General features: G+C 59.6%; 1 protein-coding gene across 2 annotated transcripts in view; it reads right to left on the bottom strand.

Moving 5' to 3' along the window:
* Positions 1–1,063: 1,063 nt before the first annotated feature.
* GNG7 (G protein subunit gamma 7) overlaps positions 1,064–16,417 on the bottom strand; it is a 120,608-nt gene continuing 105,254 nt past the window's right edge. For both annotated transcript variants that reach the window (XM_028126177.2, XM_028126178.2), the window contains 2 exons: positions 7,286–7,404; positions 1,064–4,168 (listed from right to left, as the gene is read on the bottom strand). In XM_028126177.2, the coding sequence (XP_027981978.1) occupies positions 4,043–4,168; positions 7,286–7,366 (207 nt within the window). In that variant the 5' untranslated portion in view covers positions 7,367–7,404 and the 3' untranslated portion in view covers positions 1,064–4,042. The remainder of the gene's footprint in view (positions 4,169–7,285; positions 7,405–16,417) is intronic.

Below are 16,417 nucleotides of genomic sequence, written 5' to 3'. Positions count from 1 at the left end.
GATGTGTCCTTCTGGGTCTGGCTCCTCTCTCTGAGCCCGGTGTCCTCGGGGGTCCCTCCGAGTCGTGGCTGGTGTCGGGGTCCCTTCCTTCCTGAGGCTGGAGCGTGTTCCCGCGTGGGGACGGACCGCGCCGTGTATCCCTCATCTGCTAATGGACCCTTCTGGGTGTTGTGAATCGTGCAGCCATGTGCACATGCGGGTGTGTTCCAGCCCCTGCTTTCTGCTCTGCTGTGTGCACACCCAGACGCGGGGTTGCTGCTGCATCAGGTGGTAATTCTATGTTTGGGTTTTTGAATTGACTTCTGACCTTATGCTTTTTGATAAAAAGAGGATACTTTTTATGTAGCTGAATCTATAAATGTTTTACACAAAGTTCTCTGCTGGGAGGTCAGAATCTCTCATGGACAGATTTGTTATTAAAGTTGAACTCTCTCCACAGTCTGGTCTGAGTCGGGACCATGACTCACTGGGCATCTCCCCTGGGGTCTCTGGTGGCCCCTGGATGACTGGACGGCAGGGGGTACCAGGCCCCAGGCGCTCTAAGCCCTGAGAGCTGGGCACTTTCCCGTGGGCTGTGCCAGACGGAGGCAATCCTGAACCGTGGGGCACGGGGCTCAGGCGCGCTGACCCTCACACAGCGCAGCCCAAAGTTTTCTTTTTGAATTTATTTGAGAGAGCAAGCGAGCACAAGCAGGGGGAGAGGCAGAGGCAGAGAGAGAAGCAGGCTCCCCACTGAGCAAGGAGGTGACTCGGGGCTCGATCCCAGGACCCCGGAATCATGACCTGAGCCGAAGGCAGACGCTTCACCAATTGAGCCACCCAGGCGTCCCTCCCGGAGGTTTTCTAACTGCAAACTGGAAAGCCCGCAGAAGCTGAGGGCCGCTGTGTGGGGCTGCCTGAAGCCACGTTCCGTCTGTGGAGCCCCCTCCCAGCAGCAAGGGGCGCGTGCACATGCGTGGGGGGCAGCCCGTCAACCCCGGCGCCCAGCCCACCTTCCCGCCCAACCCCACCCCCTGCAGGCGGTGGGCACAGAGAGAGGACCAGGGAGCCTTTGTGCGGGGATTAGTCACTCTGTATTAACAATTCCACACAATATTAAAACACTGCAAGAAAGTGGGTGTGGCACACCTGGATTTTTTTTTTTTTTTTTTTTTAAAAACAGAAATAAAAGCCACTGAACATCCAAACGGAGATGGGGTAGAACCTGCTAGGACCACGGCTGGCTTCTGCGAACCGGAGCGGGTCTTTGCAATGTTTGGCAATGGTTTCCACGGACAGAGAAGGAAGAGGGCGGAGTGTCCGACCTATGGCTTTTCTGGAGGCTCCGTGGCAGGCTGGCTTTTTGTAAGTGTTCTTGGAGGACCAGAGCGACCTTTGGTGGCCTCACCTTGGCCCGGAAACTGGCCCCTGGTCCCTTGCCCTCGGGGCGGGTGGACAGCCTTTCCTGCCCCGGGAGCTCGGTGGGGCCCTGGCCGTGCAGAGATGGATGAGTTGCCTGGAGGCCCAGCGCCCGGACACGGTGGCCGGAGTCACAGGAAGAAGGGCAGCACCTTCCGCCGCCCGCGGTTCACATCCACCAGGCCAGAGGTCACCCCCCAGTCACTTTATTCTTGGCCTGGGGGTCACCTGAGGGGAGGGGTGCACATTCTAGCTCCTTCCTGGAGTGGGGGAGGGGAGGGGAGGCGCCCCGGCTGCCAGCCCCCTGGGGACACCCAGACTCTGTGTTTTGGGGGCGGTGCCCTTCATGTTCCCCCGCCACGAGGTGGCCGAGAGACGCGGGTTTCCCCCAGGCCCGCACTGCCGCCTCCATCAGCTCCTGCACACGCCGTGCACACAAGGTTTTCATGCGGGATGCGCACAGGGAAAGCACGGGTGCTCGGGGTCTACACTACGGACACGGACACTTACTCTAGAAGGAAAAAAGGAGCGTTTCTTCCTCAGCTAGAAAGACACCCACGGTGGGGCTTCTGCTGACGGCCGCCTCCCGGGGTCGAGGGCCCTGGCGGCCCCTAGGGGAGGCAGCGGGCAGGTGTGGCTTTGGGGTGGAGGCGCGCCCATCCTCACCCTCTCTAAGCCTAGTTTACCCACACCCCTCGGCCCCCGGGACTCTGACTTGAGTTCGAGTTCACTTCAGGGCTTGGGGGGGGGGCGCCGCCGGCTGGGCCCAGAGCGGGCCACGGGGCTGCCCGACTCCGTTGAACCGCACTGCCCTGAGCTGGGCTCTTGGGGGGTGGGGGTGGGGACACGTGGTGGGGCTGGGCGTGGCACAGCCGGCAGGGCAGGGGGGGACCGGGACCAGGGCCCCCCCGTCCTCGCTGGGGACCTGCGGCCCGAGGACCAGCCCGGGGGGGGGGTTGCAGGGGGAAGGATGGGCTCCAGGGATTAAGGCTTCTTCACAGAAGTGGCCCGGACCGGCTTTGCTCTGCCGACAGCCTCCCGAGTCTCAGGGCGGATCCCGCCGTGCCCTGGCCTCCCCCCTGCAAACAGCTTTTGTTCTGTCTTGCTGTCGGCTGGGGACAGTGAGAGGCTGGTTCCCGCCCAGTGAAAGGTGGCCAGGACATTGGGCCCTCGTGGCTCCCCCGTCCAACGGCAGGTTTGGAGAAGCTGGGCTCCCCAAAGCCCCTGGTGCTCCCGGACCGGCCGGAGAGAGCTGGGAGCCGGGGAGCAAGGCTGGACCCTACAGCCTGCGCCCTGGGGGAGCCAGCCACACGGGGACGTCACCTGCCGCATGGGGACGCATCCCCCCCCATCCCCAAACCTTAGCGCTGGTGCGATCTGGGCCTTGGCACTCGCAGGGGCTCGGGGCCGGGGGGGGGGGTTTGGCACGAGGTCCCGGCCCCTGGCTGTAAGATGGGGGATTGGCACGAGGCCCCGGCCCCTCCTCCTGGTGGAGGACGCAGGGGCGCGGGGCAGGGGTGGGGCGGGTGGGGGACAGGTGTGCGGGCCCTCCCTCTACCTCCTGCTCGTTTAGCTGTGCAGGTCGTCACAGGGGCCAAGCGATTAAAGAAAAGCCACGGGAGGGAAGTGCGAGTGGGTTAGGCCTCTCACCCGCGGAGGCCCTGCAGCTGCTTCCGGGAACTTGACGCCTTCTGACCCGCGAGGCAGGGGCCTCGGCAGGCCGCACTCCTGCTTGCAAAATGGCCACGGCGATGCGCAAAAGTGGAAAACAAAACAAGACTCAACACAACCGCCCAGAAGAGCCCAGTACAACCACAGCGCCGAACCGCCCACACGGCCGCTCGTGCTCACGACAGGCCGGCACCCAGCTGGCCGTGCCCGCGGGCAGGGCAGGCTGCGGGGAATCCGCCTCCGTCAGGGGTGGGCTCCCAGGGAAGGGCAGGGGGCTGTGGCGTGCCTGCTGGGTGACGCGTGGCCATGCGGGCCGCGCTGCCCAGGCAGAGCCCCCCTCCCGGCCCCTAACCTCCGTGGGTGCATTCCACACGACGTGCAGCTGTGGGCTCAGCCACCGAGCTCTGGGCTCCGCCGTGTGGAGTAACAGCGGCTTAAGCAAGGAGGAGACATGTTTCCGAAACGGTCCGCTGGACCCTCCCCGCACCCCCCAATTCTAGTCGGCTCAGGAGAGAAGAGACAGTAAACGCACGGCAGCATGGGCCCGGCCCCAGTCTTTCCACAGACGGCCAATGGTGTGAGGCTTGCCACCCGCCCGGACGCCCGGGGCAGCGGCCACGTCACCCGCCTCCTTCCGGCAGCAGGCCCGGCCCGGCCAGCTCTGGCCCACTACCCCGACGGCAGCCGAGAGCTTCCGGAAGCCGTGAGCGCATCACTTGGGCATTGCTGCTACTCCTGATGGGAAGCGGCCCGGCACCCCCCGGTGTCTTCCGGCCGGGCCCGGAGGGGACGCCGCTGTTGGGCTCGAAAATCCACCTAAACCTGGAGGACACACTTTACCCCATCCATGGTGGTGGCTGTTCGCCTTTCTTTGGGAACTGAACGTTTTGGGACTTGAGATGTTCTGCTTGACTGCGTAGTGGGTGATGCCCTAGCTGGGGGAGACAGAGCGGGGGACGCACAGAAAACACGGCTACAGAATGATACAAGGCTTCTTGTCCTTAAAGGGGTTCTCAGAGGCGGGGACTCCCACCAGCAGGGGGTCGTTCCGGGCGTGCTGCTCACAGTAGCTCATGAGTTCTGACGAGGCTTTGGACACCTGCGTGCGGGCACAAGGACGAGAGAGGAGAGATCAGACGGGCTGCCACGCGCACGTCCCCTGCAGCCAAGGCGGGAGCAACCCCGTGTGCACCCACCGGGATGGAGACACCAGACGTGTCCCCCGCGCATGGGAATGTGATCGGCCGTGAGCAGGAGAGGCACCCACACGCGCAGCCCCGGGGACGGACCCCGAGCCCACGACGCTCAGGGAGGGAACCAGACACAGAAGGCCACACGGGGTGTGCGTCCACGTGGGTGACACGTCCAGAACGGGCTCATCCGCGGACGGGAAGGGGGCTCGTGGGGGCCGGGGCTGGGGGGGAGGGGGAGGTGACTGCTGATGGGTCAGGCTCCTTTCGGGCTGATGGAATGTTTCGGAACCAGATAGAGGCAGTGGTTGCACAACACCAAGGTGCTATCATGCTGCTAAGTTTTATGTTAGGTGTGTTTTACCACCATTTAAAGAAGGTTAAAGAAGGGACTGAGTCTCCTTCAGCAGGAGTTACCCAGATTTTAGACAAAAGGGAGAGATGGAGCCCTCTTTAGGATTCAGACCAAGACTCCATTCCCACCCCAAGACAGGAGGGCACAGGAAGAACCGTCCGAACGTCGGAGGGGCCCCACACAAGCTCCCGTGCATTTCTTCGCTGGGCCCCTGAGCCGGCCGGGGCCAGTGACGTGGGCGAGGGGGCAGACACCTGGGGCTACCTGCATCAGGGTCCCCAGGAGAGGAGGGGGAGATGCAGGGAGGAGCCACTCAGCCCCTGGGAAAGCTCACGGGGGGGGGGAGAGGGGGCGCTTCATCACAGCAGGGGTATGGCCCAGCCCTGCACCCCACCCTCCAGGGTGCGCATCTGGGGGTGTGGTGGGCACCATGTCACTCCACTTCCCCAGGGCCGGGCTGAGGGCTGGGCGCTTGGGTTCAGGGGTCCTGGGCCTGGGTTCAGGGGCCCCTGGGTCTCCTCCCTGCGGCGGGAACTGTCAGAGGAGCTCGGCCCCCTGCTTCCCCACCTGTGAGGTGACGAGAGGAGCGGCCGAGTGGGCGCGAGAGGGTAGGACAGGCAGGGCTGCGAATTCCCCTGGGCTCTGTGGTCTGCAGCCCTGCACCCCTGACAGCCAAGGCCGCCTGACCTTGTCCCCAGTGCTGCCCAGTCTGCAGGCTGGCCTCTGGGTTCATCCTGGGGACACTCCTACCCACAGACACTGACAATTGCCACTGTCCTGAGCACTTGGCCGCTCCCAGGGCCGCACTGGCTGGGCCCGTTGGTTTCTAGAGTTGTATTTGGAAAGCAACCCTCCAAAACGACAAAAATAGCCTCCGGACCCTGGAAATAACTGACGCGGTGGCTCGGGCATGTGGTCCCCCGCTCATGCCCCCCGCATCAACAGGAGGGCTCCGCCCAGAGGCCGGGCCCCCCCATGCCCGCCTTGCTGCTGCTTGCCAGGCCCTGGCCCTGCTGGCTTTTCAGATGTGCCGATGTTTGTGGTTCTGGTCGTCGTCTTCGGCTTGGGGACAAAAAGCCTCAGGCGGGACTGGAGTGGGGAGGGTGGGTCCCGTCCCGCTCCCCTCCTCCCTACGACGTTCAAAGGGGTGGCGGGACTCCTCCAGCACATCAAACGGGGGCCGGGATGAATCATGCTCTCCGCCGGGGCTGGGGCCAAACCGGCTCCCTAAAGTCAAACCACGTCAACTGAGGCCTTCAAGCCTTTCTCTTTCTTCAGCCCGAAGGAATGCTTTGAATGCTCGGGGTTCTGGAACATTCAGACACCTCGCGGGAGCCGCCCCCCCGCCCACCTGGGGGGCTGCAGGAGCCCTCCTACCCGCCCGCTGGGCTGGAGACACACTGCTTCCCACTCTGTCCACTGCAGGGCTGTCAGTCAGGTGTCAGTCTGTCCGGGCGCTGGGCCGCCCCTGCTGGTGAATTCCCGCACCCAGCAGGGACCGTGGAGTGGCAGGTGCTCAGAAGATCAGTCTGAACAACTCCACAAGGTGGGTGTTTGATTTTATATGTCCACTTGGCCAGGTCATGGTGCCCAAATATTTGGCCAAACACCAGTCTAGATGTCACTGGGAAGGTCATTCTTATATGAGATTAACATTTAAATGGGTTGATGTGGAGCAGAGAGCCGACCCTCTAAATGTGGGTAGGCCACATGCCATCAGTTGAAGGCCTTCAGAGGAGAGGAAGTCTGCCTCCAGGGGGCCTTGGGGACTCAGCGTCAACCCTGGCCTGGGTCTCCAGTCTGCCCTGTGGATTTCGGACTTGTCAGCCCCCATGGTCTGTGAGCCAGTTCCTTAAAATACCTCTGGCTCTCTCTACACACGTCCTCCCGGCTCTGCTTTTCTGCAGAGCCCTGACTGGTCCCAGGGGCAGCTGGAGCGGGGCCAGGGCAGACGTGGAAACCCCCCGGGTCTTCTCTAGGGAGACCCCTGGCCGCCGGCTGGCTGGGGCCCGTGGCGGGAGACCACTGGCTGGAGGTGCCTCGACGTCCTTCGCCAGGAGGACACGGGTGTGATGACAAGGTGTTCGTACCTTCCTCACAAGGGAGCCACAGCTGGGCCACTGGCCCTTTTCAGGAAGACCAAGTCTGTAGAGCTGATGGCCCAGCCAGGCACTAGCTTTGTTTTGGGTCTCTGGTCCCTGATGGGTTAAGTGTCTGTGAGCAGGAACGGCTTGTCCTTTTTCTTTTTTTAGCATAAAAAGCAAACACACTTATTTCAAAAAATCCAAACAATGCAGAAGTGAAGAAAGTAGCCGGCAGGGAGCCCTGGGTCCTCCCTTCTCTGGACCACATCTCTAACTTCTGTCTGCATCTGTCTGGGGGCCAGACGGAGCCCCGCTGAGCAGCGGGAGGACCCCGAGGGCTGGGGGTGGGCTCGGCCCTCCTCTGTTCCCATCGCAGTGACAAAGCTGGGGCACACGGGTGGTCACAATAGCCCACGACAGGTTTTGTATCAGCTGGGTCTCTCCGTTGAGGCAACGGAGGCTCAGAGAGGTTAGGGAGTGGCCCAAGGTCGCACAGCAAGGGGCACAGCTGGAATGCAGCCCCTGCTATGGGGCAGGCCTCCCGTGCAAGGGGTCTCCTCCCTACTCGGCCGGCCCGCACAGCTCACCTTGATGCGCTCTATGCCGGCTTCGATGCGGAGCTGCTCCACCAGCTTCCGGGCCTGGGCTATGTTGTTAGTGGCTGACATTGTCTGCCATCAGCTCTGGGCCCCTGTTGTCCAGAGAGCTGTGGGGGGAAGCAGAAGGGTGTGAGCTGGCTCGTGAAGCCCCGGCCCTGCGGCCGGAGGACGCCCCTCCCAGAAGCCTCCACCTGAGCCCCGGCACTCATGTGCCCGGGGTCGAGGTGGGGGCGGTGGGAGGCCCAGCCGAGCCGCCTCCCACGGTCCCCCCGGTGCTGGTGGGGGGTAAGTGCTCCCCAGATGTGACCACCAAGCCTTTCAGGACAGTTCACCAAACCACAGCACCGACGCAGGGATGACTCAGAACGAGGCACTCATGGGGCACTTTCTCTGATCCCTGCCCTGCTCCGTGCCCCCCAGCACCACTGACCCTGGGCAGGCTCCCTGTCTGGGGGCGTCCTGGGCACATCCCTGGCCTCCACTCTTCGATGCCAGGATGTCCCAGTTGTGACGGCCACAGATGTGTCCAGACATGGCCCGAGTCCCCTGGGGCAGAGTTGTCTGGGTTAGACCCTGGCTCTGGACCACGGCAGGCCACCCGGGAGGCACTGTGTGCTGTGGGTCCTGGGTCTGGCCTCCCTTCCTTCATCCGTGTGCTCATTTGCCCTGGAGGATGGCCCACCACGTGCCGGGTGCTGCCCTGAGAACACCCCGCTAAACGCGGCTGAGCGCAGGGGGAAGCCCCTGGTTCCTGTCCGTGGGGGTGCCTGCCTCCGACTTCCCACCCCAGGCCCGGCTGTGACCTGGGCCCCCACAGCAGGCTGCCCGGGCAGCGGTGCTGGCTCTTACTTCTGGCACGGGAGAGGCTTCTGGGGATGGGGGGGGGATTTATGTCACCAGTTGGAAAAAGGAGCCCGCTTGGTTTTGCAGGGTTTTCCAGAGCTTTCTGATGTGCTGGAGCGGTCGGGACAAATGACCACAGACCCGGGTGCTGAACACAGCAGGAATTTGTTGTCCCACATTCTGGAGGTCAGAGGTCTGAGATCCAGGGGTGCGCAGGGCCGGGCTCCCCCTGTGACGGCCCAGGGAGGGTCCTTCCTCCCTCCTCCAGCAGCTGGTGTGGCCACATCACTCGATCTCTGCCTGGTCCTCACAGGGCCTTCTTATAAGGACACCCTCATCCATGACCACCGCTCTTCCTAACTACTTGCATCTGTAAAGACCCTATTTGCAGTTAAGGTCCCATTCTGAGGTTCTGGTGGACATGAATTTGGGGGGGACACTATTCACCCCGCTACGCTTTCCTTGAGTGTGGGTGGAGTGCTCCGAGCAACCCACTCAGGGCAGGTAATGATTGCAGATAAACCCTCTTCCTGAACCCCGAGTAGCCCTTCCACGAATTCTCCGAGGACTGCTGCTCAGTGTGTGTGTGGGGGGGTACTTGCTGCTTCAGTGACCAGATAGCACCCAGCGGTCTGCTCGCGCCCCCCACACCTTCAGGAAGTGGGTGTCACGCCTTAGCGGTTCAGGGCGGGTCAGAGGGCCTCCCCACCTGCTCGCCCAGCGAGAAGACCAATCCTTTACCGCACCAATGATCCCAGCTTTGCTAGTGTTTGAGGGTGACCTATTTTCTTTCCCACATATTTTTATTGATTTGTTTTTTAAAAACTTTAAATTTTTGAGATGCCTGTTGATTCCCATGCAGTTGTAGGAAATGACAGAGCCTGTGAGGCCCTTGCCCGCTTTCCCCCATGAAGACGTCTTGCAGAACCGCAGTCGGCATCACAGCTGGGAGGTCCCCGACAGGCACAGAGGACATGGGGTGTCTCTCCTGCCCCAACCCGCCCTCAGCCCCGGCGACCCCCGATGTGGTTTCCTTCTCCAAACTTCCGTCATTTCAGGACCGGTGTGTAAGTGGAACTGTGCGGCTGTACGGTTGCGGGCTGGCTTCCCCCCGCGGGGCCCGGTCCTCTGGAGACGCACCCAGGCTGCCGCGCACATGGCTAGCTCCCTGCGGAGCGGCGGTCCCCTGCGGAAGGTGAATCTGGCCGGATTCCCGTTTTTGGCCGTCACGGTCACCGCCGCCACAAATCGTGTGCAGACTCTTGTGCAAAGCAAACACAAGGCTTTATTTCTCCGAGATAAACGCCGAAGATGTAACTGCGTGTTCAATTCTCAGAGAAGATGCCAAGCTGCTTTCCAGAGCGGCGGCACCACTTACATTCACACCAGCGGTGTATGAGTGCTGTTAATGTGTTTTTACAATTCAGCTGTGCACAGATCTTCCTGTTCCTGAAGGCCGTGAAAATCCTACTTTCCCCACAGCCTTTGTTTAGGGAGCATAGCGCTGCTAACGGCTGCTCGCGCCCCCCAAGGACGCAGGGCCATGTCTGGGACGTCTGTGGTCACCACGACCAGGGGAGCTCCCGGTACCGAGGGGTGCGGGCCAGGGTGCTGCTCAGCCCCCACCGTGCCCGGGACCCCCCAGAGGACGACCTGCCCGGGTGTCTTCAGCGTCCAGGCTGAGGAAGCTCCCAGGAGGACCCGCTCGGGCGTCCGTGCCGACACAGAGCCCAAGGTCAGGAGTCTGGGAAGATGCTTAGCCGGGTGACGAGCAGCACCCTGTGCTCTGTCACGATGCAGTGGGCACTGTCCGCTCGGGGGTCACCAGACCCAGGAGCTGCACAAAAGTAAAGGTTTCAGCCTGCCTGCCTCCCTCCCTCCCTTCCCTCCTTCCTGCCTCCTTCCCTCCCTCCCTTCTTTCCTTCCTTCCTTTCAGTTTTAATTATTTACTTAAGTGATCTCTACACCCAGTGTGGGGTTCGAACTCATGACCCCGAGATCAAGGGTCACATGCTCTTCCGACTGAGCCAGCCAGGCGCCCCAGATTTCAGATTTTCAAAACATTTTCTACTTAGCAATAATAATAATAATAAAAATGGGCCATTGATACACACACCACCTTGGGTGCATCTCCAGGCAGTTATGTTGAGTGAAAAAAGCCAATCCCCAAAGGTTACGAGACGTGCATTTCCATTTATAGAACATTTCTGAGATGAGAGGATTGTCGGGGTGGAGGATAGATTCCCTGTTCTGGGGGTGGAGGCGGGTAGGCCTGGGCAGGAGGGGGCTCCTTGTGGCGCTGGAAACATGGACTACCTTGGGGGGGCAGTGGGTTCACGCCCCTGCACGTGCGATAACCTTGCACTGAATCACACACACACACACGCACACGCACACACGCGAGACCACAGCAACAGAACAAGGTAGGTGGGCGGTACCCGCATTGACACCCTGCTTGTGATAGTGGCCATACTTCCACAAAATGCTACCGTGGCGGACACAGAGCGAATGATACATGGACTTTCTCTCTGATTTATTTTAACTGCATGTGAATCTAAAGTGACCTCCATAAAAGTCTCAGAAAAAAGATCATTCCACACGGCCTGGCTCCCTGTCCCTTCCGGCAGACATCCAGCCCCCTTTTGGGTCAGAAAAGGCCTGAGTGTGTCTGTTCTGGGAGCACAGAGCCCACGTGTGGGTTTCCAGAGGGCTCTGATTCAGCAGAGTGCTTCAAAGCAGCCACAAAACATCCAACTCAGGGAAAACTGCCCTTGGTTGGGCTTACAAATACCTAAATTACTCAGCGCTAAATATAGATGCGTACGGAGAACAAACGGGCTGGCCCCATGGCCTGTTTTCCTTGGAAGGCCAGGGAGTCCTGCCTGGCATCCACACTCAGAAGTGTCCACCGGGACCCTAGGACCCCTGCCCCCCTGGGGCCACCCCCAACTGTGGCCTCCCTCCGAAGCACGAAGCCCCTAAGTGTGGCTGGCTTCCTGTTCCAGGCACAATGTCCCCAAAGGCTCCCTCTGGGCCGGGTTATCACCCCAGCCCCAGAGGACGGCCAGGGATGGCTGCGTGGGGGGTGTGTGTGCATGCACATGAGTGTGTGTGTACTTATGTGCATGTGTGTGAACATGTGTGTGTGACTGTGGGTATGTGAGTGTGCGGGTGAGCGGGTGCACACGTGCGTGTCTGTGTACAGACGTGTGCATTACACCTGCATACGTGTGCACGGACGTGTGAACGGACGTGCGTGTGAGTGAGCGTGCTGAGACGCTGGGACCAGACACCGGTTGCGTCACCGCAGTGCATGCAGCAGACTCAAGCCCCATGCCGGTGGGTGCCATAGCCAGTCACTGACTCATGACCCAGCCGTGGCCCGGGATTAGGCCAGCTCCAGCAGAACAGGCAGGGGCGCTGAGTCAGCCTAGGGAACATTCCTCACTGGTTGCTGCTCCACAAGAAGCATGTGATGGCGCCAGGCGCCCGACCTGGCCAGACCTGCCGGGCCCGGCAGAGCCTCACCGGCCCCAGGAGCCCGGCACAGCCTTGGCAAGCTGGGGGACAGGAGGGAGCGGGCGGGGGCAGTCTGTCCCGGCCCTGACTCCAGGTCCTGCTGCTGCCGAGGCACCAAGGGGCACGGCTCGGGGGACATCACCCGCCTCCGCCTGGCCTCCGGGTAAAGGGCCAGGAAGCCATGCCGAGCACAAGGGGCTCCTGCACGAGATCCTCACGTGGGTGTGTGTGACAGGCAAGGACAATGGAGGTCCCCCGCCCTGTGGTACATTGTGAGGCTGTGGTCATCATTAAGAGAGGGCAGTCACCCCCAGATGGAACAGGTCTGCCCTCACACACGAGGCTCCAGCACACACAGGGTCAAACACACCACGGGGAGGGGAAGGACGTCTTCCACGGTGGGCTGTGGACGCGGCAACACGGGGAAACGGTCAGAATGGGGTCTCTCCCGCCCGGCACTGCTGACACAGGGCTGGCTCGTTCTCTGGGGGGCGCTGTGGGGGCTGAGCGGCGTCCCTGGCCCACCCCTCCGTGCCAGGAGCACCCCCAGTCCTCATGGCCACAGACGTCCAGACATCGCCCGGCGTCCCTGGGGGGCAGAGCTGCCCTGCGTGAGAACCACTGGATTAGATCAGACCTTTATTCCACACCCGAAGAGATTCCATATAAAGAGCCACAGAATAAGGAAGAAAATAGAAATAAATCAGTAAAGATGTATAGAACACTTAATCACGGAGAAGTTATGATGTTCCAGCAACTGAAGCAACAGAATGAATGGGGAAGATCGGCAGCTCTGATCTTCTGTAAAGGTGTCGAACTTCACGACAAACGCTAATTAGCCTGGAAACCAAGACCACCGAGCCAGGAAAGGCCACGGCAACACAGAAGCTGACGGACGACCCCTGGACATGTCAGCAACATTTCGGCTGGGCCCAACGGAGAGGCCGCGCAGGACTCACTGAAGCTATTCAGGTAAGAAGTACTTTAACTGGTAAAAAATAAAGTGAGCAGAATAGCCTCACGAGCAACGGAGGGCAGCAAGTGGGAAGACAGCACCACGAGCTGTCCCTTCACTTACCCACGGTGCCGGGAAGGCGAGCGGAAGAGCACCACCTGACACACTCGCTCCACACTCCCTGGTCCTGTAACCCTGCCTCAGCCTCCTAAACCGGACACCAAGGACTCCAAGGGCGTCCTTTCCAATCTTCTGCTTGGGCATTCATCCCAAGGGGGGGAAATCAAAGGAAATAAGAAACCGTGTACGGAGAGGCGTTTACAACTGCGTTATTTGTCACAGCGAGAGCTCAGAACCAAACCACAGGTCTTGTTCTGCGACGGGGGACCGGCAAATTCAGCGGGACATTTCCCAGGTGGAACATTACGCAGCAGTTATAAATGGTTCATAAAAAGGCGGAGCACCAAGGGGGCACGTGTGAGAAGAGAGGCCAACAAAGCTCCAAAGTTCGAACGTTCGGTCATCTACCACTGTGTTAAAATATACATATAAAGGCAGACAGGAACCTCAAAGTGACAATTTTAAGTAGGCCCTACGCCCAACGTGGAGCTCGAACTCATGGCCCTGAGATCAAGAGTCACATGCTTCACCCACCAAACCAGCCAGGCGCCCCTCAAAGTGACAGTTTTGTTAGGGATGGTTTTTATAACTTCCTTCAATGAAATGTTTCCCATTAAGGTATAATTTGCATGCAGTGAAATTTGTCCTTTTGGGCACACAGTCAATGAGGTTGTACAAACACATCCTGTCATGCAGCTGACACCACCCTCCAGATCCAGACTCCACCCCCCTAAGCCACGGCCCGTGTTGTTGCTTCTGTAGCCAGCCCTGGCAGCTCCGATCTGGGAGGTCTGCACACAGAGTCACGCCGTGCGGGCCTGGCTTTGTTCCCTCAGCACGAGGCCCTGTTGTGGGGCCCACCGGCACGCCGCTCCTTTTCGGGGCTGTGTAGTATTCCACCCAGGGACACAGTGTGGTATGTTGGCCCATTCGCCAACTGGGCAACAGCAGGGTCACTGGTGATTGTGAAGAATGCCCCTATGCGTGCTTGCACACAGGATCTGTGGGAGCCCACGTTCCCAATCCTCCTGGGTGAACGCTGGGCATGGGATTTCCAGCTACTCAGGCAGGTGTATGTTTAACTTTACAAGTTAAATAGTTTCCAAATTCACAGCACTAGTCTGTACTTGGCAATAATCATAGACACGGAGTTACAAACATAGTACAGAGTCCCCGCGTACGCTTCCCCCGACGGTGACCTCCTACGTGACTGTGGGGCATCATGAAGCCGAGATGGGGAGGCTGGCCCATGCCATGCTCAGGTGTCACCAGCCCTCCCATGACTCATTTCTGTGCAGAATGGATTTCTGTCCCTACCCGTCCCTCCAGGAGGGTCTGGTGGCCATCCCTGACCGAGTGCCGAGCCCCTTCCTCCAGAGCTCCTCATGGAGCTGGGCCGCCTGCCTGCAGGCCTGCCCCACACTGCCGTGAGACCCACGGGGCGGATGAGGTTTGGCATAAATGCTTGCTGAGCAGATGGATGGGCAGATGCAGGTGAAAAAGTGTGATCAGAATTGGAGGCAGCATTGGCCGGGAAGTCTGGGCTCCCATCTGCAAAGCTATGAGGTGGCTGAACCCTTGTGTTTATCAAATCCTAAACATGCTCGGTCAACAGTGGGGAGGCCAGGGTCTCTTCCCGCTCTGCACCTTGGACACCGGGGCCAGACTGTTCTCTGTGATCATTGCCCCGCCCCACCCCCTCAGTGCCAGGAGCACCCCCGTCATGACAACCACAGAGGTCCCCAGACACTGCCCCATGTCCCCTGGGGGCAGAATCTAAGTCCTTTATCAGAAGAAACTGTGGCTTAGAGAGGCTCATGTGGGCAAAACATAAAGTTCTTTTGGAACTGAAATGGTAATAAATGAAAATAGAAGCTTGTTTCAAAAAGGGTTTAATTTTCTTAGCATCCAGCGACCTTCCGTGACTGGAAGTCACACAGGCGAGCTGCCCCTTGAACTCAACCAATCACACTTTCGAAGCGGATGAGGCTGCAGGTGCTAGAGAGGGGAGAAGTGGAAGGGGGAGCCGAGTGGAAGGTGGCAGGCCTAAATTCTGCACAGACCTCGAAGCTGTGTGGCTTCGGGAAAGTTACTTCCCCTCTCTGAGCTCCAGAGAACTCTGCAGTGCTCAGAGCGACATGCACTCCCTGGGCCAGGCCTGGCAAACCTCCAGATCCCCAAGTTCCAGTGCCAAGGAACGGGGGTGCCCAGAGGCCGGCAGCCACGGAGGAGGCCCTCTTTGAGGCACCTGTGGCAACTGCTAACCATAAACACAGCTGCTGGAGATACGGAACCAGAGACAGGGTGCCCTGCACACCCTGTGCCCAGCGAGGGTGGAAGGGCCGGTTTGCTGGAAGCTATTGAGAAATCGCGCTCCCCACGTAGCTGCTGCGCTGTGGTGGCCACTCCCCTCAGATGCCCAGGGGCCGGGTGGGACAGGTGTGAGCGTGATCAGAGGCACTCCGGCCTCTGCGGACCCTCAGCTGCAGGGTCTGCAGAGCCCCCAGAGCTTCAGGTCTCAGGGAGAAATGGATCGATTTCAGGGCACCTCGTTCCAAGGGACAAAGGTGGCCGCTGGCTCCTGAAGGTGCACCTGGCATGGCTGGAAGTGGGTTCATGTCCCAGCTCTGCCCTGACCTGGGTCTCAGCTTCCTCCACTGGAAAATAAGAGGGCTGTTCTAAAAGCTGAGAAGGGTTCCCAGTTTGTCACCGGGTGGTTCTAAGATCCAGATGATCCACGTTAGCGGCTTCCGCCGACTAAGTCCCTCGGACTTTGAATAAAGACCTCTATCTGCCGATTTTGGCTTACACCACAGTGGGCCCGCTAACATGGACAGGCTCTCCTGCTGAGGGCAACCAGAAGAGCTGGACAGAACACAGGCATATCTGCTGGAGGGCACTGGAGGATTATTAGCGAAGAATTTACAGCTAACATCTGGGGGAGGACAGAAGCCCAGGAGTCTGGCTTTTGGGGTAAGTTTTTCCCAGGACGGAAGGTTTGCTAAGAGGCCGAGTGGTGCTTCCATCAGCCTCACGAGGCTGGCGATACGGAGACTGAGATCCAGGGCCCTCCAAAGGGAGAGTGCTGGGCAAAGTCCCCCTTGGTACAAACGGGGAGAACAAAGCACTGCAGTCCAAGCATAAGAAAAACTCAGATGTGGTGGCGTGGTATCAACACAGGCAGGCACTGTGTGTGTTTTTCTTGGGCATTTGAGTGAATGGCAATTTCTGATTAGACTGTATTTTTTAAAAAAGATTTTATTTATTTATTTGACAGAGAGACACAGCGAGAGAGGGAACACAAGCAGGGGGAGTGGGAGAGGGAGAAGCAGGCTTCCCGCCGAGCAGGGAGCCGGACGCGGGGCTCGATCCCAGGACCCCGGGACCATGACCTGAGCCGAAGGCAGACGCCCAACCGAATGAGCCACCCAGGCGCCCCTAGACTGTATTTTAGATGGAATTTAATTTTACTGTCACTTTTACCGTAGGTGACATTACCTGAGAGAATTTTCCCAAATAATCATACAAAATTATGTGGTCCCTGCATTTATTACACACACAAAAGGATAGGGGTAAACCGGATACAGGTAAACCCTTAAAGCGACTGCCGTAGAGTGCCGAATAAACCCAGTCCCTGGTACTGGACTGAGGTAACCCTAGATTGTGGGCAGCCCTAAATGCCA

This window comes from Eumetopias jubatus, unplaced genomic scaffold, assembly GCF_037043125.1.
Source record: "Eumetopias jubatus isolate StellerSeaLion01/CBP00866 unplaced genomic scaffold, mEumJub1_p1.0 scaffold_1, whole genome shotgun sequence".
Classification (NCBI taxonomy): Eukaryota; Metazoa; Chordata; class Mammalia; order Carnivora; family Otariidae; genus Eumetopias; species Eumetopias jubatus.
Note: the sequence above shows the minus strand (reverse complement) of the source record. Positions and strands in the feature narration are given on the sequence as shown.